This window comes from Lasiodiplodia theobromae (assembly GCF_012971845.1).
Source record: "Lasiodiplodia theobromae strain AM2As chromosome Unknown scaffold_2, whole genome shotgun sequence".
NCBI classification, from domain to species: domain Eukaryota; kingdom Fungi; phylum Ascomycota; class Dothideomycetes; order Botryosphaeriales; family Botryosphaeriaceae; genus Lasiodiplodia; species Lasiodiplodia theobromae.
In genome coordinates, this window is record NW_023336495.1 from 471,322 (window position 1) to 498,971 (window position 27,650).

The window sequence follows — 27,650 nt, forward strand, 5'->3', positions numbered from 1 at the left end:
GATGGTCTGTAGTTGCGAGTGCTTGCGATGAATGCGCTGGTTATTGGGAAGTAGGAGAGCTATTGCTGCTTGAAGAAGCTGTCAGACACAGACTCAAAAAAGTTTCGTTTTGGAGTCAGGCGTTGAGCTGAAGTGAGGTAGGGTGGAGTGCTTGATGTCGGGTTCAGCAGGCTAGGATATGGAAGAAGGAGAGGGGAAGGTCAGCTGGAGGAAGACTGACTTACTCGGACGCGCGTCCCAGTTTCAATGTGTTCGAGGCACAAGAAAGGTGTTGAAGAGTGATGGTGTTGAGGTCAAGGTCGAAGATGAAAACAAGTAGTTTAAGCAGAGACTGTAAGTGATTGGACCCTGACAAATGCCCGAATTGGCTTAGTTACTGCTAGCGTACTATCTCTCTACCATCACGGTACAATTCCAGGCTAAAGAAACAGTCTGAATTTTAGAGGTGCCATCTGCGCTACTCTATTCATGAAGTCTAAATTTGTCGAACTTCCTTACCCTTCATCTCAGGGCGCTCTGCCTCCCACTCGTCCCGAAGCACTGCAAATATGACGTCTGCGACAATCAGGGTCAAGCCCAAGCTCCAGACGAGCGTGATGGCGTAGAAAAAGTTGGCGTTGCCCGAGCCAGCGTAGATCCAGAGGTAGTAGAATGCTGGTCCCAGGAAACTGGCGTACAGCAATGTTGCGCATGCAAGGAAAACATAGCGTGTAACTGGTTTGCTTGTCAATATTATGGTTCATGCAGAGGATCAGGACTACTCACGCGGAAAGACATGGATGTAGAGAGGGAGCAGACTCAGGAACAGTCCGGTCTCCGCAATGCTGGGGTAGGGCATGAAGACGGCAAAGATACCGAGCAACGCAACCACGACAAACAGCGGCTGGCTGCGGATGCGGAAACTCAGCCCACCAACGTAGGCGGACATGTGGAGCCAGAAGACGCCCAAGAAGAACTCTCTGAACGAGTCGAACATTTCAATGAAAAAGTACCACCACAGCCCCACGTTTGGCGTCAGGTCAGGCAGCAAAAGGTGCGTGCCGTAGGTCGACGGGATGAATTCCCAGCTGCCCATGAGCAGACGAGACAAGACCAGCAACGCCCCGATTGTAAATGCCAAGTCCGTGGTGTGGAAAAGCGTAAAGACCAGCGGATTGGGCGCGTCGTTCGGCTTCGCGCGGCGGCTTTCGGCGTCATAGCACAAGAGGAGCAGCGGCGGGAACAGCAGCAGCGGATATAGAGACAGGTACGACGCAAGCGATATGGCGAGGACGAAGGTGAAGGGTCGGCCGCGGGCGGCGCTCGCTATCGAGGTCAAGAGGAGCAGCGACGTGATGGCGGAGGTCGGGCGGCCAAGCATGGTCGCGATAATGAAGGGATTGAAGAGGTAGCTATCCAAGCTGTCAGCATTGGCTTCCGCCAAAAACACAGGTCTGCACATACCCAGCAGCAACTGCCAAGCTACCCCAGCGGAGGTCTTTCCGCGGCGAGGTAAAGAGACGCGACGACACATTCTCGCCCGTTTCGGCGATGCGCATCAGGGCATTGGCGCTGAGCAAGTCCACAGCAATGTATATCAGGTTCGTGGCCAGCGGGAAGGCGTAGATGTCAGGTAGTAGGGAGAACAGCGGGAGCAGCAACGGGGCCTGCATATGTCAGCGGAAAGGCGGATAGTGGGTAGGCTAAGCGCAAGCGGACCTGATGGAAGACACCACCATCGTAGGGGGACACATTGTGCTTGTAGAGGAATAGACCCTCCTGTACTGCGCAAAGTTAGCACAATGCTCGAGGGCGAGCAGCGGGACCTTCGGCGGGACATACGGCGCTTGAAGCTGGTGACGGGAGTGGAGATCTCGACGCGATCGGTAAGCAGGTCGGGAAGCGAGGGAAAGGCGACGAAGAGGAACAGGCGCAGGGCTGCGGCGATGCCGAACAGCAGGGCCTTTTGCTTGTCGAGAGGCATTGGGGGCCTGGGCGGAGGTGCGGGCGTCATATCATGGCGGTTGACAGTGACGATGACGAGAGCTCCCCGTGGTGTTTTCGGCGCCGACGCGCGAGCTGCAGGGAAGGTGCAGGGGTGCAAAGGCGGTGGCAGAAAAAGTTGCGGAGCCGAAGCCTCGTCGCGCGCATCCAGAAACACCGCCGGCCACTTTCTCTCTCTCGCGCCTTCCGCTCAAGTCTCCCCCCAGCTGCCCGATCTTGTAAGTCTCGCCCTCCTATCTGTCGCCATGCCATCCCAATCACCGCCCGCGTATTCTTTCTCCGGTATCTCAACATGGCCGATGTGCGTTTGCAATGGGCGGCGCTCACGATCGGTCTCTTCGAGTACACCGTCTACCAGCTTCGCCTCGTTTTCCATGAGCTGAAAATCGCTTTCTTGTGCTGCATTTTCTTTCTCGTTGAATCATCTCTTCGCCTGGGTCTCCTCCTTCTCATTATTGCTTCCGCCTGCTCAATAGTCTCCTCAGTACTGATCCGCCGCAACGTAGAAAGAATCCTATAAAGGCAGAGCGCAGCCATGGCAGGAAGCAAGGAAAAGAAGGGCAAATCCGGCGCGGCCAAGAACTACATCACGCGCACCCAGGCCGTCCGCAAGCTGCAGATCTCGCTGCCCGACTTCCGCCGCCTATGCATCTTCAAGGGCATCTACCCTCGCGAGCCGCGCAACAAGAAGAAGGCGAACAAGAGCGCCACCCACTCCACCACATTCTACTACACCAGAGATATTCAATACCTTCTCCATGAGCCACTGCTCAACAAGTTCCGCGATCACAAGGCCTTGGCCAAGAAGATCAGCCGCGCTCTCGGCCGTGGCGAGGTGGGCGATGCCTCTCGTTTGGAGAAGAACCTGACACCGCGCATGACCCTGGACCATATCATCAAGGAGCGCTACCCCACCTTCGTTGATGCTCTGCGCGACCTGGACGACTGCCTGTCCATGCTGTTTCTCTTCGCCAACCTGCCGTCCACCGCCGCTGTTCCCGCCAAGACCATCGCTCTCTGCAAGCGCCTGACGCTCGAGTTCGAGCACTACCTCATCGTCTCGCATTCGCTCCGCAAGTCTTTCCTTTCCATCAAGGGCATCTACTACCAAGCCACCATCCAGGGCCAGGACATCCTGTGGCTTGTCCCCTACAAATTCGTCCAGCGCGTCACCAACGACGTTGATTTCCGCATCATGGGCACCTTCGTCGAGTTCTATACCACGCTTCTTGGCTTCGTCAACTTCCGCCTGTACAACTCCGTCGGCCTCATCTACCCGCCCAAGTTCAGCAAGGAGAGTGATGACCAAGGTGGAGAGCTGGGAGCCTTCACCCTTCAGGGTAAGGGCATTGGAGAGCAGCCCGCCATTGAGGCTGCGCCCGCTGCCAATGGCGACGCGAAGGTGTCCGAGGCTGCTCAGGCGGCTGCTGACAAGGTCGCGAAGCTTGCCGAGCCCGACGCGGAGATGCAGGATGCCGACGAGGCCGCTGAGGCGGACAAGCCCAATGACGCCATCGACAAGTTCGAAGCCACCGGCGAGGACGCTGACGAGCTCCCCCAGCCTCAGGCCAGCAGCAGCGAGGCTGCGGCACTGTTCGAGAAGTTCACCTTCTACCTTTCCCGTGAGACCCCGCGGGAACCTCTGGAGTTCATCCTGAAGGCCTTCGGCTGCAAGCGCGTCGGCTGGGACGCCGTTCTCGGTGACGGCGCCTTCACCACCAACGAGTCCGATCCCGCCATTACCCACCAGATCGTCGACCGCCCGAACATCCCCGTTCCCACCCTTCCCGAGTCCGAACAGAACGGCGAGGCGAACGGCGCACAAAGGCTGAAGCCCGGCACTCGCGTCCCCGGTCGCACCTACGTCCAGCCGCAGTGGGTTTGGGACTGCGCTAACCAGGGCAAGCTCCTGAGGCCCGACCTCTACGCTCCCGGCGCAACGCTCCCGCCCCACCTGAGCCCGTGGGTCAAGCCCAAGAAGGGCGAGTACGATCCCACAAAGTCCCTGGAGGAGCAGGAACGCGAGGGCGAGGCCGAAGAGGCCGAGGAGGAGGACGAGTCCGAAGCCGAGGCGGCAGCACCCAAGAAGAAGAGCGTCAAGGAGAGCAAGCTCCTCGACCTGCCCGACGAGGTCGAGGCTGGCGAGGGCATGGACGTCGCCGGCTCCGAGGACGAGTCCGACGAGGAAGAAGACGAAGAGGAGGAGGAGGATGACGAGGCTGCGGAAGAACTCGACTCCGACGTCGATGAGGAACAAGCCGCCCGCATCCAGCACCAGCGCGAACTCGAAGCCGAGGCCAAGGGCAAGCCGTACGCCGCCGACGCAGACAAGAAGAAGAAGGGCGATGCGAGGAAACGCAAGGCGAAGAAGGACAAGGCTGAGGAAGAAGAGCTGGACCGCCAGAAGATGATGATGTCGCGGAGCAAGAGGAAGCTGCTCGAGAAGATGACGTACAGCAACAAGAAGAAGGACGAGCAGGCTGAGAAGCTGCGGTCGAAGAGGAGGAGGATTGAGAAGGGTAAGGCGTAGGTGTGCCTGTATATAGATGGGGGGTTGCGGGGGAAAATACGAAAAAGCGAAAAAGTGCTTGGTCGCTTGGTGCGACCGTTAGTGGTTTCGTAACGCATTGATTGGGAATGGAGTTTAGGAGATAATTACGGTGGGTAGAAAAAGACTTTTTCTGTTTTTGAAAGGAGATCGTGCAGTGCTTGCGTTGTATGATTGAGCGTGATCTTTGGCTGTTAAGAAGATTGTCACGATTAAGCCTGAGGATGAAATGCATTCGTGTACCCGTTATTATCGAATTCATGTTGCAGCTACTCAAAGGGCATTCTTGTTCTGGTTGCTGATCCTCAATGCTGCTGCCAGAGTTTTCTGACGCAGTCTGCGCTGGGGAGCCCTCTGTCGAAACCTCCGACTCATCCCTCTCGCGCTTTGACACTTCCTTTAGCAGCTCTGCTAACCCTGCACATATCGCCAAGTCCTATCGGATAGATGGAGCATGAACCGTAAGCCCCCATCGGTGTATCTCGTTCAACCAGTTCGCGTACCGTACAACATTGTCCGCGTCAGCGAGGATTCCATTATACAGCAGTGTCATAGTGCAGCCGTTCCCCACGTGATGTACGCCCTCAGCTCCTTATCTCGTGGACGGACGAATGTCCACTCCGGTCGAAAGTCGGGATTATGAGCATTTCCGCCGCCGTCGTGGTCGGTCGCATATCCACGGAACACATCCAGACAGAAGATGCGCCGGCAATCGTATCCGTACGGTCCGATGCCGTAGAGGTGTGCAATTTCGAGCTCGTCTCTGTCTGGATAATTCCTCGTCGGATGGTATATGTGTTTTCTAGGCGGATCCGCCATAAAGCTGGTGGCGAGCCGAATCAACGTCTCCGTACGTCTCGTTCCAAATCCCAAGCTCATCTCTTGACCTGTGTCCGTCCAGCTTGTATTAAATCCTCCGGCTTGGGAAAGCGTCGAATGAGCTCGTCGATGACAGGTATGGCTCGCCGGCCATCCGTCTGGTTGAGTAGGATGACGGCGAGTAGTAGTATTGGTAAGTTGAGTATTAATGGCCCAATAGCCATATTCATAGCCAACCATGTGTAAACCATACACTTTTAGCAGCCTCTTGTCCCGCGGAGTCATTGGAGCCTTGGTGTGCTCCGTGCGCTTTTTCATAAGCGTGAAGCGGTTGTACACCGCCATAGCAGCGGCAGCTGCGATCTGATGGTGAGCCTTGCGATACTCTATCCAATTCTGCGTGTGCTCGATGAATAGGTATTGTGTACGTATTTCGTTGTCTCGAAACGCTGGGGAGTGAGTATGCTGGGCTCGAAATGATGCGTCTCTGTAGCGTTGGAAGCTCTCGAGGTGGGCTGCTTTGACTCGGTCATGGTGCTGGAATTTGGCAGATATTTTTCGTCGCGGCAATGGAATGTTCTTAAAATGTGATTGTTCTCGTGGTAGGAACGCTCGATGGTGTTGTTGGAAGGTGCAACGCTAGATGAGGAAAGCGGCGCATCCCAGTCACGGCACCTTCCCGCTCGAAATGATATCTTTCATCCAAGCTTTGGCCACGCTGCCACGAACACGACTGTGCCGACATGGATTACTTCTAAGTAATATTTAGTAGCTATATGAGTTAGAAAAAGGATTATCTTTCCTGCAAGACATTTCTGGATTCCTTGCATATTCGCACATTGCCATCGTCATTGCTCCCATCAGATCGATCACGCCAGCAACATATGAGAGGTCGCGGTGATGAGGTTCCTTCGCAGTCTATTGTGTTACGAGATTGCGGCCTCCGAAAATTCTTCTCGCCTTGTCACAGAATGGCTTCACAAGTAGTGTTGCACAATACATCATATGTTACGTGCCAAGGATGGAGATGGCTAAAATAATGATTGGGGGCCATCGATCTCTTTAGCAGATATGTTCAGGGTTGGGAAAGACACGCATGTATGTACCACTCGAAATGTCTCACCTTCCGCCGGCCTGTGTATCCTGCACCAATCAGGAACGAATTCAACATTGCGTTGAGCAGTCTGCAGAACTACCAGTTTAGATCGAAAGGCGTGCTCTCATACTGATCCTTGCTATACCCAAATTGCAATGCTAATATAAGAAAAAGAGAAGCGAGAAGACTACCGCATGATATATATCAAGCTCAGCTCATCGCAGCCTTGAACTTGCTGCGCAACGTTCGAATGCATGTGCTACTGAAGCCAGGCATCAAATGTTTCTCAATATATCGCAAGGGAGCATATATTTGTGTCATATCTCCTTCAACCATATATTACGAGCCATCCTTTCTCTCACTGTTCACTGCCACCGACATCTTGCCTCTCGAGATTTACCAGATGGAATCTCAGTCGGAGTTGGTGCATGGGGCGCCAGAGGATCTTGCTTTTTCTTCACAACTTTCCCTAAACGATGCTACCGGACATGCTCAAGACTCAGTTTCCGCGGTCAATGATATCCCGCCAAGAGCTACCGATATTTTAAACACACAAGAGCCCGAATCCACCTCCAACAATCTAATAATAAGCCCAGCGAAAACCAAAGGACAAGTCTTTCAAGGGTGGAACCCACTTGTGTTGCGAGACTGGGCTTTTGCCAGCGTTGCGCTTTGCTTCATATTCTTCTTTATGGCACTTGTCGCGCTTCAAGTTGTTGATTCGAAGCACAACGGACTGTTTGCCATCGAGAATAATAACCTGCATTACCTGTGGACCTACGGTCCCACTGCCAGTAAGATCTGCATTCTTTCGCATGGCTTTACTACTTACATGGCTATAGTACTAGCTGTAGTAATGGCGTTTTGGGGCCAAATCGAACATCGAACAAAGCAGTTGCTGCCATGGTCGATTCTTCGCACCAGACCAACGGCAGCGTCCTCCACCCTCCTTCTGGAGTTCGTGACTCTATCTCAGCCAGAAGCCTTGTTCAAATCTTTGAAAGAAGGCCGATGGGCAGTTTCACTTGCTACAATGGGGTCTGTATTGTTGAAACTGCTCACAGTAGCTTCGACGGGCCTTTTGACACTTCAGTCTGAAAGGATTACCATCGAAAACTGCAACTTGATTGCAAAAGACAGATTTGTGTCAAACCCTGATGCTGCTACTATCGCAGAATCCGAGGCTGGTCTTACAATCGCAGCCCTATCGAATGGAACTCTCTCAATTTATCCCGTTGGTACATCGGAAACCGCTGCCTTCTCTACTATAAGTTTGCCGGATTCTTTCCAAGGTAAGATATACCACGTACTCTTCTAACCTCAGCTTATCTTATAGCAGGGGCGAATATCTCTACTATAGAGATCTCTCTCGACGTATTCCACCCGGACCTTGAATGTGAGACCGGACATCTCGAACCCAAGGTCATCCAGCTCGATTACAGGTCTCATGATGATCATCAAATTAATACTACCACATTATGCAACTCGACTCTAACCGATCTCCGCTCTCTCCAAGAAATATACGGATCTTTTCCTGACAGAACGGCAAGCTTCGATATCTGTTCAGACACATGCAGGACATATTCTGGGGACATATCACAGACGCAACGCATGGTCGACGGCATCTGGGGTTTTGGAAGGGTTGACTCTCTTGATTGTGTCACAACCTCAACAGGGAGTAATTCAAGCCGAATAATCTTTACTGTTACGAAACTCCAGCAGCCACACGCGGAAGGGATCGGACCATGTCGTGGTGAACACGGTGACACTTTCTACAAAGCAAACATCACCAACCATATCCTGAACCAGACAATACTATCCTGCATACCAACCTATACGATCAAACCCATGCTCCTGGAAATCGATGCCGCAGGAAATCTACTTCAGATGAAGAGTGCGCTGGACGGAAGTAGTACTGAAAATGTTCAGTTATTTGACGAATCAGCTCTCGTAGAGATGTACATTGATTCTGTTGGCATCATCACAACGGATAATCTGACGGTCACATACGACGCATCATACCCGTTTCTACAAGATCCAACTTTTCAACTATTTCAGTCTCAGCATAATCCAAGAAGAGTCGAAGACTGCTTCAATCGAACAGTATTCTATAATTCTGCGAGAACTCAATTTTCGGCAATATCTGCCCAGTGGGTGAAGCAGAGCTTCGGGAAGGCTCAAAACACTCAAGTTAGAGGCAAATGTTACGGAACTCAACGGAGGCTGAAAGTCAATAATTCGTCTCTTCACATTATGCAGGCTGCTCTGGCAATCCTCACCGCCCTCACCCTTGGTCTGTGGTATTCAAGGCCTAGAAATGCCATCAGTAGAGACCCAGGATCTATCGGTGGATTGGCGACGATTTTTGCTCACAGCCATGACCTGCAGAAACATCTCTCGGACCAAGGCACCTCAGAATTGGCAGAGATTTATTCCAGGCTATGCGGCTTTGAATGCGACAACAAAACCGGGAAAGCAGTTGAGTTATCTCTCACAAGGAGGTCCCAACAGGAAGGAGCAGGTTCGTCAAATTCCAGCTCACAATGGCGACCATTTTCCGTCTTGACGCAGTTCATCTGGATTGTCATTGGGCTCCTTGTTGCACTCCTTGCGGGTCTTGAAGTTAGCTTCTGCATGGCTCAGGCCCATCAAGGTCTTGCTACGGTCGAATGGCACAGCTATGCTTACTACGCCTGGACTTATGTCCCCGCACTGATCATGCTTTGCATGCAGCTCTGTGTCGGCGCCATAGCTTCATATCGTCTTTTGTTGGCCCCCTACGCATGCTTGAAAAGCGTTTTGGGAGGTACGCGGGACGCTTTGCTGAGAGACTACTTGTCTCAGACAGCAATCCAAATAGTTTTGAAATCCGCATCGAGCCGGGACTGGGCCATCCTGCCAATTGCATTGTCGCTTCTTTTAACGCCAGTGCTGACAATTGCCGTAAGCGGATTGTTCACAATCCAGATGACGGGAAATTCACATCTAATAAACGTGACAATTACCAACACCTTCGACTCCAGCAAGTACTCCAATGGTGGTGCCTATTCCTGGACAAAAGCAACTTCTTCCAATCTGGCACTTTACTTTACTTCAAATTATTCACTTCCCGCATGGACATTTGATGGGTTTGCCTTTCCCGAAATACGACTCGAGAATGAAACACGCTTCAATGTCAACGACAGCACTCACAACGCCGGACCACTATGGAATGGTTCAACTTTATCTATTCCACTGCTAGCAGTGAGGCCAAATCTGGTTTGTTCACTCTTAGATTGCCAACCTACAGGGTCTGAGATCACGGAATGGAGCTGTCCGTCTCTTCCTGGTTGTCCGCCACTCTTGCTCTCAGATTACCTCGTATCGGTCAACATAAACAACCCTAAACCCTTCGCTGTCATTGAGCATATCACTTCAGGTGGCAACTTGTGGAAGTGTTCGAGCATTGCTGGTAAAATCGGTGTAAATAGCACGAGTTTCGCTACGTTCATCTGCAAATCCTCTGTATCAGAGATGACCGTCATGACCGAGCTGGACCTTCCATCATACTCTATCAGGAGTATACAGCCGGATGAATCCCGACAGGCCTTATACAGTGCGCTGACTTACATTTCTGTGAACGATCTTGTTCCACCACTCTTCGCGTGGCCATCCCAGGATAATTCCACTTGGGACTTTAGTACCTTCTTCCAAGCAATCATGGCCGAATCAGGATACAACCCCAGCAACTGGCCTATAGAAGATTTCATGGGCGAAGAAAATTTCCCGCGCTTGGCCAAAGCTATGGAACATACATTCCGCATCATTATATCGCAAGTCATCAACTTTGAATTTCGTATATCAGCTGCCAACAACACTCCACCCATCACTGGTACAGTTACCAATCCGAACGTGTGGCGACTTTTCCAAAACAAGATATCTACACTGATCCTCCAAGGCCTCCTCGCAGCCATCGCAATCTGCCTAGCAACCTCTTTTGCCCTCATGAATGTCCAAAATATATTACCTAAGAACCCCTGCAGTATCGCAGCAGCAGCAAGCCTGTTGGCAGGGTCGAATATGCTCAAACCGGAGATCACACCCGAAGACGCGGTATGGAGGAGCGACGCTGAGTTGAAGAAGGTGGGTGTGTGGAGCGGCCACGTTTTCAGCCTAGGGTGGTGGAGCAGGGACGGCGAGGACATGAGATTTGGTATCGACGCCGGGTGGGCGGAAGAACGCGAGGTTTGACATTGTGGCGTAGGACTGAGTTTGGACAAACAATTAAAGGGAATGAGGAAAGTATGGTTGGCAAATAATGCCAATAGGCCAAATCGTTTATCTGGTTCTTCGATTGTACTGCTTGTGAAAATGCTCGTCCCCATTTCTATAGTAGAAACGTTGAAGTGTGCTTTTCATAGCTTGAGCTTTTAGCTTTCAATGACTGAAAAATGTTGCGAGATACCATGTCCTTTGAATGAAGGATATTGTACCCATTAGACTATTTGGTAAGCGCAGCAATTTACTTTCTGCTTTAGTTAGCAAGAAACGGCCTTGTATACGTGGAAGAAAAGAGTGATTTAAGTGGCTAGCTGCACAAACCCCCTGCACTGCATGAGTTCAGCTGGCTTACGTGCATTTTGTGAATCATTACCTCTTTTGTTTGGCGATGCCTCGTACCCTACACCTCACATGGGAAAGATAATAATTCAATAAAGACGTGGACATGCGGGATTGCAACGGGCATGAAAATAACAAATGGGATCCGGGTGAATTTGATGGTCCTAATTGTAGTGACATTTGCAGGCATGGAATTAACTGAGCCAAGTTGATTCAGTTAAGCTACGGTATTCACTGCGGAGATGCAGCAGGTCTCACTCTACCCCGCAATGTTTTTAATTCCATGGCTTGACACCACTGGGTGATTGGGCTGTTGCTCCTGCATCCCCGCAGTGGTTGTATCACAGTCAGATATTTCTGCCAGTCCGATCGGGTACATACAGTTGATGCGAAATTAGATTGAGGGGATAAGATGGGCACCAGCTAAGCTTTGCAGAAGCACAATCTTCTCTTTCTATCCTTTCTCAATTCTACAACAGCCATGGACGGAGATAGCCCCTTATCAATCACAGCGAATATCGTCGGGCTTCTTACATTTCTTGTTGCTGTTGTCGCGGGCTTCTACGCGCGAGCATCGACATTTCAAGCCAGACTCCGTTTTCGAGACGAAATCCTCACGGCTATTCTTGACTCCATGGAAGCCTTCTCAGAGACATGCACGCTGGCAACCGATTACAGCAAACTTAAAGAAGAGTCATACGTACCGCACGAACAGTTCAACGGAATGCTCCACTTCCTATACATTAGGATTTTCGAGTTGATGGGCCTGATTTTGGACCTGGGATGTACCCACTCTGTTTCAGCAGCTAGAGCTCTTTCGAAAAAGCGCGGCAGATTGAGAAGTCTAATTGGTGAAATTGAAGCGCAACGTTCAAAAGTCCGCGAGGCTTATTTGTTTGCACGCTTGCAAGATAACATACTGAGGTGTCTGGGATCCAACCTATCAGTATCTCAAGATTTGAAAGCAAAGCCGGGCGCGGAAGGGGGTCAACTTCGCGAACACATCGAAGTGGCGGCAATGTAAGGACTCCGTTAATGGAATTAAGTTTCGAATGACCGACTTGTCTATCAAACAGGAACTCAATCAACGTCCGGGATACTCTGCCGCACGATGTCAGCAATGCCAACAAAGGTCTTCCACTGAAGCCCTCCGATCTGATGAGGAATGCTTGGAAAATATTAAGCGATGACAGGCGTCAAAATTCGAATCAGTGGAAACGTAGAGAAGAGTTGTTGGGAGATTTCTGGAGCAGTCTCGAGGGAGAAACTGGACTCCACGAGGAATTCCCCACCCCGATACTACTATGTATGGCTGTTATCTTATCCATCACCTCATCCGGGCGCCAGAGGCTGCGGATATCCTCAGAAAAGATACCACCGACTCTACCGACTCCATCGACTCCATCGACAGACGATACTGAAGCCCAGGCGAACAAGATGGCTAGACGTGAATATCTCTCTCGCATCAAAGGAAGCAAACTGGCAGCTGTCATTTCCACCAGAACCCGTGATTTCAAGTATATTTTTTATACAGTCTATACACGTATAGCCCGTTATCGCCCACTTATGATCGGGGAGTATGAAACCAATAGGAAAAGGAACGCTGAAATCTTCCGTCAGACCTCTCGGCGACTATTAGATGCTATCAGAGGGAATGCAGATGTGGATACCTACTGGGCCTTCTTAAAAGATATGCTCGAAGAAGACTAGGATAAGTTTGGGAGGAAGACGAGTGTCTATGATATGATCAAAACGTTTTTCATGTCCAATAAGCAGCCTCATAACCAAGTTGAGTGCTTGAGCTCTTGATGAAATATATGATACAGCGTATCAATCACAGTGAAAACAAGGTGTGAGGCAACCAAATTTTGTAACCACTATTTCATAACAACTCAGATGATAACGCAGCTTAGTGAAAACTTGTCGAAGGTCTCACCATGAACATCCCTCTCCACTCAACGCACAAACACCTCAACAGCAACCTCATTACTCCACCCCGCCTTCTGCCCGCCCTCCTCCCACGCCCTCGCCACATCAATCTCCAACACATCCCCTTTAACCTGCACACAATGCCGCGCCACCGGCTCCCCAAACACCAGCGCCATAAAGTCCTGATCGACATCATACTTGGCCAAATCCCGCACCCACAGCCCAAACGTGCCGAGCGCCTTCAAGCTCGTCCACACGCGCAGCCTGTGCGCGCCCTCGCGCTCGACGTAAGCGTCGTAATTGACGATCGCCGCCGCGGCCGTCATTTTTCCGACGAGGCCGAGCACGCTGACCTGGACGTCTTCGTGGTGCTTCGTCGACAGCGTGTGCACGGGGGTAGCCGACAAGATCTCCCAAGCCTGGACGGGGAGGTCGAGGTGCACGGTGTTCCCATCACCGCGGCTGACCGGCACCTTTGACGTCTGGCCGGTTGTGTGCGCGCGGACGACGTACTCGCCCTGCTCCGTGCCAGGGAAGTGCCTGTCGAGACAGAGCAGCTCGGCGAGGCGGCGCTGGGTGGTGTTGAAGACGCCGACGATAGCGGCGCCCGTCTGCGCGCGGCCGACGTACGTGGCGACTTTCAGCAGGGCCGGGTCGTCGTAGGCGGTGTAGGCGTCGATGGTCTTGCCGAGGTTATGGGGGCGGAGGATGACGGTCGAGCCGCGCGGGGTTTTGGCCGTCATTTGGTTGATCAGTGAGATGTCGTGCTGGCCCGGCACGTCGGTGATGTAGATGGGCCCGCCGGAGACGCAGCGCGCGGCGGCGTGGAAGGAGGCCCATGGGTGCGAGGTCTGGAACATGTCCCAGTCCGGGAGGACGTTGAGGTGCTGGGTTAGGAGGGAGTTGTGGGCGTTGCAGAAGATGTGCCAGGGGTGCGAGGCTGGCACTTCTGGGAAGAAGTCGTCCGAGTTGCGCACCATCAGGCGCGGTTTGTTGGACGGGAGCTGCGAATGGAAGAGGATTTGGGGGGTTTGAGACATGCAAGAGATGGCCTTTGAGGAGAAGTATCGGAGGATACTGATGCTCCAGGCATCTTGGTAGGTTTTGATGAGGCGCTTCCTGACATCGGCCTCGTCAAGTTCATCAAGGAAGAATTGAGCATCCGTCTTGACCGAGTCGATGCCGGAGGAGGACAGGAATGAGTAGAAGTCCTGATATAGCCTAGATACGTCTTCCTCATCAACGACTAAGAACTTGCCCCCCGAGACGCCATCTTGTTTGAGAACTTCAGCAGTCTTGTATTCTTGAGCGATCTTCCCGTCGGGCGAAATTCCTCCCCAGTAACCGAGGATTGCATGCCAAACGGCGATGTGCGACACGTTCTTGAAACGTTGGCGGATCTCAGCAGTGGTGTGGGCGAGACCATTTGGAAAGCCTTCTTTGTTCGCTTCAAATTCCAACCAACCACGCTTGAACTGATCTTGGCCTTCGTGATCCAGCGACTGCCAATTGTCGTCAATGATGAGGGTGGTGATGTTGATGTCGTTCTTCTGGAGAGATTCCAGCGCGTCAAATATTGCCTGCTCTGTGAGATGCTGTCCCAGACCGTTCCACGTGCAATACGTTAGACCATCGTACCACTCCTCCAACCACTGAGCGTGCATTTCATTCTTTTCCATAGCTTTGATCTCGGCCTCGATCTCGTCGGCGGCAGCGTCCCATTTCATGACAAGTCTTCGAGCGTGGTACATGGCGGCAGCATTGGCAAGCTCGAATGACTTCCCGACTGCAATGATGACGGTGGATTCTTGCTCGTCAGTTCCATCATTGCGGGCATGGATCACAATATTGCCGTTGCCGTCATGGATGAGCTCAGTCAAGACATCATTTATCCCGCTTACCGCAAGGACGACTAGGTGGGATCCATCCTTCCTGAGAAAAGACGCTAGAACGGCTTCCTTGTCTGGATTGAAGACTTCGCGGCCCTGGCGGGGGGCCAGCCAGGGGCTCCAGAGGCGGACAAGAGCGAACCATTTGCTTTGGTGTGTAGGTAGACCAAGGGTGAAATTGGACCTTCCAGACTCGCTTCCAAAGGCAGAGTTGACCTTTCCAGTCGCGGTCCACAAAAGCGTGTCAGAAGTCTGACTCGCTTCGTGGTCGATGCGGAGGTCCGGGCTGATGTTGCTGAGGTAGTCGGAGAGGGGCGCTTTGCTCAATTCGGCTGGTTGGTAGTGAAGGTGGCCATCAGAATAGGAGAACTGCTCATTGGCCCATTTCCAAGGCTCATCTTGGCCGGCGCGGAAGGTGATGGTGAAGGAGACGGGGCGATTCGGCCTTCCGGGTAGCTCTCCCGTGAACCATCTCCGGCGACAAGGCGTCGAGTCATCACGGTTGACAACTAGCTGAGGTGGGTTTAGCTAAGCTCGAACAGATAAGTAGCGCAAGCATACCAAAGACGGGGCAGGGTCTTCTTCAGTTAGGATCAGCTTCTCCCATTCGTCGTGACCGGCATGGTTGTGCCACAAGGCGACTTCCCAGGTCTTTTGCGAGGAAGGGTCTGTTTCGATAAGGGCATTGAAGCAAACCTGAGGAGGTGTGAGCGGTGAAGCATGGGCAACAACTGCGGCAGGGAGCTTACGGAGGTCTGGTCGGCGGGAACGACGGTGGTCTGACCCAGAGGCGGCGAACAGACAAGATTGGCGTACATTTTGCGATGAAACAGCAAGCACAGTGAACAGGTGCAAGAAGAGGTATCAGTCAACGGGATTGAATTAGGCTCAATGGAATGATGAAGCTACAAGGCGGAGGTTGCGGAATAGACAATGCGGGGAAGAGCGGAGCACAAGGGCAAATGTGAGACGTAGAGATGAAGAGACGCAGAAGAATGCAGAGGCTGCGTGGGGGGGAGGTGGAAGTGACTTTTGGGGGAAATTGATGAGATGGGACGAGTGGTTGAAGGGAGCTGGCAGGGAGCTATGAGCTGTCGGCCAGGGCTTGGCGGTGACATCGATTGCGGAGAAGGCGCAGGGGCCAACACCGGGGTTGTTCTGCCGCCCAACACCGCCTTTGCCGTGCGGCGATCTCCATCGCCGCCGCGTCCAAAAGTTTCTCCAGCGCGTCAATGGCATCCTCCGCCCTCATCCACCACGCTGCCCGCCCGCGGGCGTGGGTGTGTCGCCAGTGCCTGCTTCGGCAGGCTGGCCCGCGCGTGCCTGTGCGCCCCATCAGCCAGGGTCACATCCGGAAGACCGTCGAGGCCGAATGGCAATGGAAGGAACAGGCCAAAGAGATCCAAGCCGGGCGCAAGCAGAGTTTCCTGAGCATGCTTGAGGAGCGCGGCTTCGTCCAGCAAATTGCTGGGTATGCTAATCCTCCCTCAATCCTCCTCTGCCTGTGCGCTCACCTTCCCTAGCACCCGCAATGTCCTCGACGCAGTTATGACCAATAAGCGCATCGGCGCCTACTGCGGTGTTGACCCAACTGCTGCCTCGTTACACGTCGGCCATATGCTCCCCTTCATGGTTATCTTCTGGATGTACTTGCACGGCTTCCCCGCCTACACCGTCCTTGGTGGTGGCACCTCAAAGATTGGGGACCCAACTGGCCGCACAACCGCCCGTGAGAATCAACACTCGTCCATTCGCAAGGCCAACATGGGCAAGATGCATATTCAACTCAAGAAGCTGTGGGTCGGTGTCGAGCGCATGGGCCGTAAGCATGGCTACGTGCGCGAATGGGCATGGAGAAGGGCGTTGGTGAACAACTCCGAATGGTTGCAGAAGATCGATATTGTCGAGTTTCTGAGAGTCATCGGCACTGGTTTCAGACTGGGTCCCATGTTGTCCCGCGATACTGTCAAGTTACGTCAGAAAAGTGGCGATGGCATGTCCTTTGCCGAGTTCTCCTATCCCGTCATCCAAGCCTGGGACTTCTGGCACCTGTTCCACCGCAACGGCGTTCAGCTGCAGGTCGGCGGCCAAGATCAGTTCGGCAACATTGTTGCCGGCATTGACGCCGTAAATCATATCAGATCCACCATTGCCGATCCTGCCGTCGTGGACAAAGTTATCGAGCGGAAGAAACCATCCCAGGACTACCTGAAAGCTCCTTACGGCCTCACAGTCCCACTTCTCACATCCTCATCTGGTGCAAAGTTTGGAAAAAGCGCCGGAAACGCCATCTGGCTCGACCCGGAAATGACTTCCAGCTTTGACTTGTATGCCGTAAGTGCTTTCTGTTCTGACCCCACCATTACCCTGCCGGCTGACGAGCCATATCTAGTTCTGGATCAGAACTTCCGACGCCGACGTTGAGCGCTATCTAAAATTCTTCACCTTTTTGCCTCTTTCTACGATCACCAAAGTCGTCGAAGAACACAAGCTTGATCCAGGAAAGCGCGTTGCCCAACACCTCCTTGCCCGCGAGTTCGTCGAGCTAGTCCACGGTCCCCATGCCGCCGAAGCGACAGCCCAGCAACACCAGAGTCTTTTCGGCAAACCGCCCCAGCCCACAGAAGTGCCACAAGAGACCTCCGCTGCTCCCGATGCGGATGCTCCTGAGGGCAAGGAGCTTCGAGCAACCGACAAGAGGACCTTTATCAACCCAGGCAGCGGCAATCCAATGGCCCCTCAAGCGAACGCGTTCAACTCCCCGGATATCAGGACTTACCTGCCCAAGTCGGCAGTCTACAACACCGACTTTTCCAAGGTTCTTTACGCTACTGGTATGTGCGCGTCCAGGTCCGAAGCCATGCGCCTCGTCAGCAATCAGGGTGCTTATGTTGCCGGCAAGCCCGGCCAGATCGGACAGCTGGGTGACTCGCTAAAGTGGACCCCCATCAAGCACTCTCAGATGGGCGTTCCTGAGAGATTCATCTTTGACGAAAATCAGATGATGATCCGGATTGGCAAATGGAAGATCAAGGCCATCACTGTTATTCCGGATGAGGAGTTCATTGCGAAGGGCCTTACTTGTCCGGGATGGGATCCTGAGAAGGCAAAGGAATTGGAAAAGAACAACGAAAAGAAGTCTGAGGAGGAGCAAAATGAGGAGTCTGGAAAGGCGTGAGTTGTGTATCAAGGTACGGAAGAGGATAAGGCTTGTTGTGAGTATACCATGAAATCTCGACTCGCCGTTGTATTATAGAAGTACGGAAAAACCGCATAGATTCGGATTGTACGATTGATTCTTGAATTGGACTCGATTTGGTATCTCTGAACAGTTTCGAAAACATGATGATCCCTACCTGGCTGATTCTGCCAATATAGACCACACGCCCTCCTCACACCCGCTCCTTCCGCTCCTCACCACCTAAACTACGACTCCTCTTCCCCTCGCTTGAGTTTCCCTTCTCCCTCGTCACTACCACATCCAGCTCCCCACCCTTCCTGACCCTCTTCTCCGTCCACACGGGATTCTCGCCCTTCTCATGCGCCTCGGCGAAGATGCCGTCCATCGTCTCGAGCTTGTACCCGTTCGTCTCGACAAACGTGAAGTACACGACCGGCACGAAGGCCAGGTTGAAACACATGAAGACGAAGTACGTCTGCCAGCTGATGCGGTTGATCATGATGGGGCTGAGCTGCACGACGGCGTAGTTGAAGATCCAGTTGGCGCTGGTCGACAGCCCGTTGGCCTCGGCGCGGATGCGGATCGGCGTCACTTCTGCTGGGTAGCTGCGTTGCTGTCAGTATCAATGGAGCGATGATGGGAGGGTGAAAAAAGGACGCTTACAGCCACGTCACGCCCAGCCACCCCACGGCGAAACACGTGTTGTAGACGAAGATGAAGACGGTCGCGGCGTAGGCCGGCGCGCGATAGGACGGCGTCGTTTGCGAGAGGCAGATGCCGATGATCAGCAGGCAGAGCGCCATGCCTAGAGCGCCCCACATCATGAGACGACGGCGGCCGAGCCGGTCGACGATGAAGAGGGCCAGGACGGCGGCGAGGAAGTACTCGGTGCCGAGGAAGCCGGACATCAGGCGCGAGAGCTCGGGGGAGAAGGAGAGCGAGGTTTCGAAGACGGTGGTGGCGTAGTAGCTGGGATGAGGGTCAGCATTCTGTGCGCTGGGGTGCGTGTTGCCCCCTTCGAGGAGTGAGGGGGAAGGGTAGGACGGGATGGTGGGTAGGGAGCATCCTTACGTGACGAGGTTAATCCCGCCAATCTGCTGGAAGGCCTGCGACGCGAACGCGACGCCCGCCCGCCACCCGTTCTTCTCGGGCCCGTTCGAGAAGAACTCTTTCACCGTCAGCCTCCTGCCCGTCGTGATGGCGTTGACCTTCTTGATCTCGTCGACGTCGCGCAGCAGCTCCGCGTCGTCGACGGTCGTGCTGTGCAGGTTGGCCAGGATCTGCAAGGCATCCTCGTCGCGGCCGTGCTTGAGCAGCCACCGCGGCGACTCCGGGAACAGCAGGATGCCGCCGATCAGGATGAGGCCGAAGACGGCTTGGAAGGCGAGCGGGAAGCGCCATTGGAATGAGTTTTGGTTGACGAACCAGAAGCCGTAGTTGAGCCTGGTGGTGGGGGAGTCAGTGGGTGGTGTGGTGGGGGAGGAGGGAGGGGAAGGTGGAGGGACGGCGTACCAGTAGCTGACCATGATGCCGCCGGTGATCAGGGCGCCTTCGAAGAGCACGAGGAAGCCTCTGGTCTTGGGTGGTGCCATTTCGGATTGCCAGACCGGGATTGAGGAGGTGTTCATGCCGTTTCCGATGCCCGTCACGATTCTGGAGTTTCGTCAGTTTTGCGCCCTTGGAGAGGTGGTTCGTCGACTTGCCTTCCGACAATCAGCTCAGGAAGACCGAAGGACGCGGCTTGGATGGCGGTTCCGGCGAGCATGATCAGCGTCCCAATCAACACTGCTCGTCGTCTTCCGAGCTTGTCACCATAACAGATGATCAGGATAGATCCAATGAGACAGCCGATCTCATAGATGGCGACAACGAGTGCTTGAATAGCGCCTGACTTGTTCTTAGGCTCCATTTGTGGGAACTGCTGGAGGAAAAGAGGTTCCGTGATAATGCCGGACATGACACCTCTGGACTTTTGTCAGGGAACTACACCCAAAGATTTCAGGTAGTATGTGGAACGGCGTACTGGTCGTAGCCAAAGAGCAGGAACCCGGAGGCTGCGGTTGCGCAGACGCCTACCTCAAGGTTCCTTCCCTTTATTCTCTCACCTAGCCAACCTTTGTGCGATAGGGCCATGGCTATTTAAACGGGTTATAGGGCTCAGTATGGAGTGAATTTTGAGAAGTCTCTAAAGTATCAGTACGATGAAGTCATTGATTGGCCCGGATCTTGGGTTCTTCAAAGCGGGTGATAATGTTGTCTGCCAGAAACTGAACATCCGCGCACCATACGCGGGATTTATATATATTTCATCTAGTTCTACATGCAACGGCATAAGGCAGTGGCCATGACATCATGATCTGGGGGGGACGATAGCACTTGAACGGGAGGGGTGGCAATGCCGGAGGAGCTCACGCGAGACACAAAACCCCAGGGCACAGATGAGCGGGGAATACTGGAGGGCGGCACAGTGATTCTAAAGTCCTATTCGATCCCCATCGATGTGAGAGTGAGAAGTTGTTCGAAAAATCGGGCCAGCAACGTCATGCTGGGTGAGCCGGAACTGCCTGAAAGGGTAACACCGATGATCGCCCCCTCGACGCCGCCTCTTGTCTGATGAACACCATGCCGGTGCTGCTGCCGTGTAGGATGGTGGCAATTTTCTAGAGTAAACCCAGAATGGCTTTCCGGAGGTGAGAGTGCGTATTGTGTTCGCTGTCTCCCGTTGGTTCGTCGATTCCGTCTGAGTTGTGGCGGCGAGCGGTGCAGAAAAACGACGTGTTGGTTCAGATGGAGCAAGCCGGCGCCTCTGCATGTCTAATATTACGGGTGATATGGAAGATCGGAGTAGGTCTTGGTGTGCCAAGTCTGATAACTCGTTAAGTGGAGATACTTGCACGGAGAGGGAATGCACCTGCAGTGATCAGATCAAAGTGGAATGCGGCTGGTTGGAGAAGTTAACTTAAGCAGGAGCCCCGGTTGCATGCCTCACCGATCATTGTCATTTCCCGTAATTTTTCCGCTCACCTGCCACATGTGTCGTAATAGTTCGGATGATGATAACGAAAGAGCAGGATGTGAAGTTGTCTTTTTTCCTCACTCATTCATCTAAATTATGGAAAGTTGCTTACGGCCACATCAGCCTTTAAATCACCCAGTTACAGGTCGTTCATTGTTACACCAGGACCAGACGTAATTTCTGGAGCAAGCCTGGTGTAACAACGAACCAGCATTTTCGCACGTGGTATAAATTAAACTACTCTTCCCTTCAAGCATTCCCAGAGACCTACCACCATATTTTACTACCTTTGTGCCTAACACGGAAGAAGTGTTCGCAGAAAAGGAACTTTGCGCACATCGGCACAGAAGAAGCGGCCTGTAGGCGCCTGTGGCCAGATGACGGCGACGGAGGCGCTTGGCCAGCGGGAAACAGCGGCTGACGGTAGCGTCAGTAGCCACTCAGGAAGAGTTCGGTCCGTGTGAGGTTTCAGACGCGCCGACAATGAGACGCCGTATCGCACGAGCATCGACAGTCACAGCAGGTGTGGTAAAGTGAATGGTAACGAAGCGATGGTGAGACTGGTGTTCGGTCGCAGAAAGACAAGTGAGGCGCGTCGCGCTTCTGTGGCGTGAAAGAGGTGGCCGCTTCTTCGCATTTTTACCACCACCCTCACTCTGCATCGTCACTTTCTTCCTTCCTCAACACAGCCAGCTTGAGCGCGCATTCATTTTTGCTCGCGGTCTGGCACCGCCAGCATTTATGTCGCCTTCTCTTCACTGTTAATACTCACACAATCGTCACTCCGCTTCACCTCCCCGTATCTCCTCTCTTCGTTTGTGCTTCACTTGACGCCCACCGTCACTATGCAGTCTTCTTTATTCAAGTCGCTCATTATCTGCCTCGCCATATCCCTGCAGGTTCAAGCGACCTTTGTGGTGCGTTGTGGCAGCCGCCTCTACGACCAGCGCTCCGACCCAATCGTCCAGCCGGGCCAAGTCTCTCAGCATGTCCACGTACTGTGCGGTGGAAATGGCTTCAACTTCACCATGGATTTCCAAGACGCGCGCAACTCGGTTTGCAGCACCTGCAACATCAAGCAAGACATGTCCGCCTACTGGACCCCCAAGATGTATTTCCGCACTGAGGACGGAAACTTTCGACATGTTCCGATCATCGGGGACGACGGCAAGGGAAATACAGGAGGAATGGCCATCTACTACCTGTGCGCACCGCATTCGATACTGTCAGTTGACTTGCTGATTTCCTGCATTCAGCCACCGTCCGGGCCCCGACAATGATCCAATCCATCCATTTCCTCAGGGATTCAGGATGGTTGCCGGCGACATGTACAGGCGCACACCGGGAACAAACTTCAGCAGCCAGGCAATAAGCTCTCTCTGCCTCGGCGGAGGTCCCAGCGGTGCAGATGTCGAATTCCCGGGATTTCCAAATATAACGTGCCCGTATGGAGTGCGCATGCAGGTCACCTTCCCCGGTTGCTGGAACGGCGTAGACGTTGATGCCCCGGACCACATCTCGCACATCGCATATCCGATTGATGGAGCCTTTGATGGCGGAAGGTGCCCAAGCACCCATCCCAAGCATATCATGACGCTCTTCTTCGAGGTCACTTACAATACCCAAGCTTTCACCTGGTGGGACAACAGCACTCAGCCTTTCGTTCTCTCAACCGGCGATCCAACGGGCTACGGCATGCACGGAGACTTCCTCAACGGATGGGATGGCGACACACTGCAGAAAGCCATCAGCGACTGCACCGACGACAGGCCCGACTGCCCCGACAAGACCTTCACCTACTGGACGCCGGCCGAGCAACAACGCTGCAAGCTACCCCTCTCGGTCAACGAGGCGGTCCAAGGCATGCTGCCGTCCCTCCCCGGCTGCAACCCTGTGACCTACGACACGCCAGTAGCGGCAATCAAGCGCAAGCGCAACTGCGCAAACACCGCAGCCGCCGCTATGAACCCAAGCAAAGAACGCCCACTGCCGCCGATCAACGGGTGGGATTACCTAGGCTGCGGCAACGACCAGCCGGAGCAGGGCCGCACGTTCCCCGACGAATGGTGGGTGGACGACAGCGGGATGACGCATGGCAGATGCGTCGACCACTGCGATAGCCTGGGTTACACGTATGCGGGGATAGAGTACGCGAACGAGTGAGTAGTGTGACTCGCACGAGGCTGGCCACGGCAGCAGGCGGGCAGGATTTGGAAATCTAGAGTGCAAAGTGCTGACGAGAAAACAAACAAAACTGTAGGTGCTACTGCGGGGGTAGCCTCGCCTCTGACCGCATGCCGTGGGAGGGCGTCTGGGGAAACTGCATCCTGCCTTGTCCTGGAGACGAAACGATGGAGTGCGGTGGATACAACGCGATCACCATCTACAAGAAGGCTGCTGCGGTAAAAACGTCCCCAACGAGGCCAAGCGCGCGTCGGTTCGCCGAGCGGTTTTCGGAGCATCTAGGCGTGGGCTTGGAGTGATCCTGCGTGCCTTGGGCATGCAGGTGCGGTGGAATGGGCCGGCCAGCCAGCCACTGCCGCTGTTTATTATTGGCTGCCAAGGAAAGAGGCTCAGCCGGTTCCTATTTTAGCGCTTGCCTGTTTCTGGGCGAGATGAATGGCGCTTTGAGTGGAAAGTAGGATGGCGGTGAATTAGCCGGATGAATAATCAGAGCGCATATCAAAAGGTTAAGATTCGTCACAGTGCTGGCTACACTGCATGAGGTTTAAAATGGGTTGCGGACGGTTGCGTCAGCCTTTCCATCGGCGCATCTTGACGGCAGACCCTATGGGCGGACCATGTTGGATCTTATAAGAAAATCTCGCACGTGCGGCATGCCATTCTAAGCTTCCACGTAACCTTCTTATATCAGTCGCAGGGTTGCGGCTACTCTTGGCGAGGGCCTAAAAATAGTCGATAAGCTGACCAAACGGGAAGCGGGGTGGGCCTAGACTGCCCGACCAACCACTGAGTTGGCACCAACATCGACCCGTTCACCACCAAATCTCGTCCCGCGCCTTGTCTCGGTCCGGTATCGACTCGGCCGCCTGTGGACGCCTTTGACGCGCCGACAAACTGTCAACCCTCTTCACGCAGGCCAGGGCACCCTCGCAGCACCACTGCAGCGACCCCGCACCCAGCCTTGCGGCTGCCCAAGGCTCCCAGGCAGCCCGTCCAATCCTCCACGAATCACAGGGCCACCGCATCCACCACCATGCGCTCGTACCTTCTGCGCCTTGAGGGATCCAGGCGTTGTATTCCAGCGTGGTAGTCGGCCCCCACGATCCGACCCACAGCTGGGCGGTCGTGGCTGGCCGCGAAGGATGGAAAGTTCCCACATCCCTGCGCAGCCTCAGCACTTGCATTCGCTGGCGGTCAAGCCTGAGCATGGTGTGCCGTCTGACATGCATAGGCTAAGCGCAAACAGACCACGCCACCACCCTCGAACCCGTGAGCATTACGAGTGGAATTTCCAACAGCCAAGCCGTGCTCGGTACGCGGTTGCGCCTGTGTTCGATGGAAGTGGATGGGGGACCCGGCAGCCCCGGCGCGGCACTGCAGGCGGGCTGAGCCGCCGCGTGGTGCTGCGAGTGTGTGTTAAAGAAAAACCGATATCCCAACTACCGGGTTGTTTCTGCACCCACCCTGCTCTCCCCCCGCTTTCGCACCTTTTCGATCGGCCGCGCGAGGCTCATGTAGCCGTCTGTTGCCCACTCTGCTCTCCCGTCGCGCGTCTTCCCTCCGGTTCGCGCCCATCTCGACATCTACCTTCTCCCTTCAGCCATGAGAGCATTCCTTGCGGCCATCGCCGCGCTGCGGCTAGCGACTGGTGTCTTCGGCCAAACAACAACAGCCTCGAGCTCGAGGACCATCCACACCGTTGCCGTCGGCGCCAATGGCCACAACTTTACTCCAAACACCACCTACGCCGATCCCGGTGACATCGTCGTCTTCGACTTCTACCCTACTAACCACTCCGTCATCCGCGGCGAGTATGCCAACAACACTTCAATATGCGGCGTCGCCGGCTGCAACCCGTGTGTGCCCTGGGAGCTCTACCACGCCAACGAGGACTACCAAGGCTTCTTCTCCGAAAATAGGATAATCGATACTTTCACAGATGTAAGCACCAACTTTCCAGTAGTCACCAGCGCCGGGGAAGCAACGTAAGGCGTTGTCGATAGGGGAAGACATTGCAAAAGTCAAAGCCATTGTCTGGGGCGTCGCGAGTATAATAGGCCGTGACAACTGTCTCAGATGATCAGCATCGCACGTTCGCACGGACCCTGACTCTGTTGAAACATCATCGCTACACCCCATCACGTCACGACTTTACAACAAGAAAAGCATATGAACGAATCGCTGACTTGTTGGCAGAGGCAAACATGGAATCTCACCATCAACAACACAGAACCGATCTGGTTCTACTGTGATGCGATAGAGTCGTGTTCGCCAAACGGCATGGTTGGGGTAATAAATCCGGTCAGTGTTCTACAAGCAGCCTCCCCCGTGCCACCCACTGACATCATCCCCAGCAAAATGGCTCGTCCTTCAACTACCAGCACACCGAAGCCATGGACTCCGTGTACCAGCTGGCGCCGGGCCAAACCTGGCCCGCCGAGGGCTCGTCATCCACGTCATCATCCAGCTCGGGCGGCCACCACAGCAGCAGCCTCTCGGGCGGCGCCATCGCCGGAATCGTCGTGGGGTCCGTCGCCTTCGTCGCCATGGCGGCGGCGCTGATGTTCTTCGTCGGCCGCAGCCGCGCGTACGGCAAGTTCTTCAAGCACACGCAGTCGCAGCCCCCGCTGTCGGAAATCGGCGACCACTCCAGCCAGCCCGGCGGCATGGGCGGCGGATCCCTGCCGCCGTGGTCGGACGGTACCCCCTCGCGCCTCGGCAGCCCCCCGCCGACGATGCCTGGAAGCCCGCCGATTGGTGTTGGGCAGAATGAGAAGCCGGTGAATCAGGCGCGCTGGAGCGATAGCACGGCGTTCACGCACAATAATGTGAATACCCAGCCCCGCTACAGCTCCCCGCCCCCGCAGGAGCACATGATGTTCGTGGGGTACAATAGGCAGACGGGCGCACCGGAATTCGCACCCGAACTTCCTGGAGATCACGAGATTCACCAGGTGGGAGGACCGGATGCGACAATAAGGGAAGAGGCGCGCGTAATTGGAGGAAGCCCGGTGGAGATGGATGCGAACGAGGCAAGAAGATTAAAAGGAGGACATTGAGTATGAGAGGGATGGGAAAGACGAGTTCCAAGCGTTACGTTTTTGCACTGCAAGGGAAAATACGGCACCGGCGACAGTCGCTAATGCCCCATGGACGCGTCTGCTGGAAAACGGGCAGACTGCGAGTTATTTTTTAATCTGCTTTTCAATATACCCTTCGTTATGCGAAGTTTTCCGACACGATGAGCAATCCGCCGCGCCTGGGCCGTTGAGTTGTCTGCTGTTCAACCGGGGTGCTGGAGAGGGGGAGGCTTTTAAGCATTGAAGTATGCCAATACTCCGGAAGCGATAGCCGAAGGTGCTTACTTATCTCGCAGGCCTGTCGGAACTATTGAGACAGGGCACCTTTTGCAGGATGCGATTAGGCGACCTTATCATCCCAAAACGGCAGGTCTGCCATACACAAGCGTCGCGTGACGAACCCACGCCACAACTACATGGTACGCCCAACTTCCTTTCTTCATCCTCCGAAGAACGCCTTCAATGCTGTTTTCTCCGGACTTTCAGCCAAGGCCTTCCGCTTGAAGGGTGTAACCATCGCCGCTCAATAAGCGCTGCACAAGACATTCATCTGCAATGCTTGGCTTCTGTTAACGCCAAGTATGACGCCTTTGAAGCCCTGGCATCACTCGGGCCTGTCCACCTGCCCGATCAGCATCCCGGCCCGAGACTTGTTGACAAAGCAAAACAATATACCTATCGCCTGCTGTTCTTGGATTACCGCCGATAGGCCTTGCAGTATCTCTACATTGCGGCTCTCATCGACAAGTGACATGTCTTGTCCCACCACGGAGCCCGCATAATCTACCTCCGTCCGCCTCTGTAGCACCGAATCCGCCCTTGAAGCAATCCTGACGGAAGGACGCGTCAGCGGGACAGATCTTCGATTTACACAGCAAGCTGAGATATAAATCTATGCCTCCTCAGATTGCTGTCTCGCGCGTGAGCAAGGTCCTGACGTCTATGACTGACTCCACGCGGTGGACACCTGCAACCACTTAGGTCACAACAGCCCTTGTCACCATGCGGCATGCCTCAAAATTGCTCTTTCGTCTTCTGCCGCCTTCCTCTTTCAGCTAACACTATACTGCAGTTCCAAGGCCACATCTACCCGGCGCGATGCGGTTTTCCAGAAAAAGCCCGCCGTCTTCCCACTGTGGCGCAACGCCTCAGGCGTGGCCGGTATAGTCTGCCCCTGTGCACACAAGGCTTGGTCCGACCGGAACAGGCAACTACTCAGGGCATTGTCAGGCCTGGTACCTGGCGAAGCCTGCTTGGCGGCTCTTGACTGACCGCATCAGTTGATCCGTCGCGGCCTTGGCTGGGTTTCTTCAACGCCTGACTTCC

At 54.1% G+C, this 27,650-nt stretch overlaps 7 protein-coding genes across 7 annotated transcripts; 4 read left to right on the forward strand and 3 right to left on the reverse strand.

Annotated features, from left to right (window-relative positions):
* Nucleotides 1–475: 475 nt before the first annotated feature.
* LTHEOB_674 (GPI transamidase component pig-u) lies at nt 476–1,963 on the reverse strand (the record flags this gene model as incomplete). The annotated part of the gene is made up of 5 exons (XM_035516029.1): nt 476–714; nt 766–1,391; nt 1,444–1,646; nt 1,699–1,763; nt 1,822–1,963. The coding sequence occupies 5 exons, from the start codon at nt 1,961–1,963 to the stop codon at nt 476–478; spliced, it is 1,275 nt and encodes a 424-aa protein (XP_035369433.1).
* Nucleotides 1,964–2,518: 555 nt separating this feature from the next.
* Nucleotides 2,519–4,513, forward strand: LTHEOB_675 (Ribosome biogenesis protein pescadillo; the record flags this gene model as incomplete). The annotated part of the gene is made up of 1 exon (XM_035516040.1): nt 2,519–4,513. The coding sequence occupies one exon, from the start codon at nt 2,519–2,521 to the stop codon at nt 4,511–4,513; it is 1,995 nt and encodes a 664-aa protein (XP_035369434.1).
* Nucleotides 4,514–13,000: 8,487 nt separating this feature from the next.
* On the reverse strand, nt 13,001–15,681 carry LTHEOB_676 (Raffinose synthase Sip1; the record flags this gene model as incomplete). The annotated part of the gene is made up of 3 exons (XM_035516051.1): nt 13,001–15,376; nt 15,425–15,559; nt 15,613–15,681. The coding sequence occupies 3 exons, from the start codon at nt 15,679–15,681 to the stop codon at nt 13,001–13,003; spliced, it is 2,580 nt and encodes an 859-aa protein (XP_035369435.1).
* Nucleotides 15,682–16,095: 414 nt separating this feature from the next.
* LTHEOB_677 (Tyrosyl-tRNA mitochondrial precursor (tyrosine--tRNA ligase) protein) lies at nt 16,096–18,041 on the forward strand (the record flags this gene model as incomplete). Its single annotated transcript, XM_035516061.1, has 3 exons — nt 16,096–16,334; nt 16,387–17,197; nt 17,256–18,041. 3 exons carry the CDS (start codon nt 16,096–16,098, stop codon nt 18,039–18,041), a joined length of 1,836 nt encoding a protein of 611 aa, XP_035369436.1.
* Nucleotides 18,042–18,255: 214 nt separating this feature from the next.
* LTHEOB_678 (MFS sugar transporter) lies at nt 18,256–19,953 on the reverse strand (the record flags this gene model as incomplete). The annotated part of the gene is made up of 5 exons (XM_035516072.1): nt 18,256–18,649; nt 18,708–19,013; nt 19,116–19,487; nt 19,557–19,697; nt 19,781–19,953. 5 exons carry the CDS (start codon nt 19,951–19,953, stop codon nt 18,256–18,258), a joined length of 1,386 nt encoding a protein of 461 aa, XP_035369437.1.
* A 1,952-nt stretch (nt 19,954–21,905) lies between these two features.
* Nucleotides 21,906–23,543, forward strand: LTHEOB_679 (Carbohydrate-binding WSC domain-containing protein; the record flags this gene model as incomplete). Its single annotated transcript, XM_035516083.1, has 3 exons — nt 21,906–22,264; nt 22,317–23,219; nt 23,321–23,543. The coding sequence occupies 3 exons, from the start codon at nt 21,906–21,908 to the stop codon at nt 23,541–23,543; spliced, it is 1,485 nt and encodes a 494-aa protein (XP_035369438.1).
* Nucleotides 23,544–24,846: 1,303 nt separating this feature from the next.
* On the forward strand, nt 24,847–26,303 carry LTHEOB_680 (Extracellular serine-rich protein; the record flags this gene model as incomplete). Its single annotated transcript, XM_035516095.1, has 3 exons — nt 24,847–25,185; nt 25,441–25,545; nt 25,599–26,303. The coding sequence occupies 3 exons, from the start codon at nt 24,847–24,849 to the stop codon at nt 26,301–26,303; spliced, it is 1,149 nt and encodes a 382-aa protein (XP_035369439.1).
* Between the last annotated feature and the right edge of the window lie 1,347 nt (nt 26,304–27,650).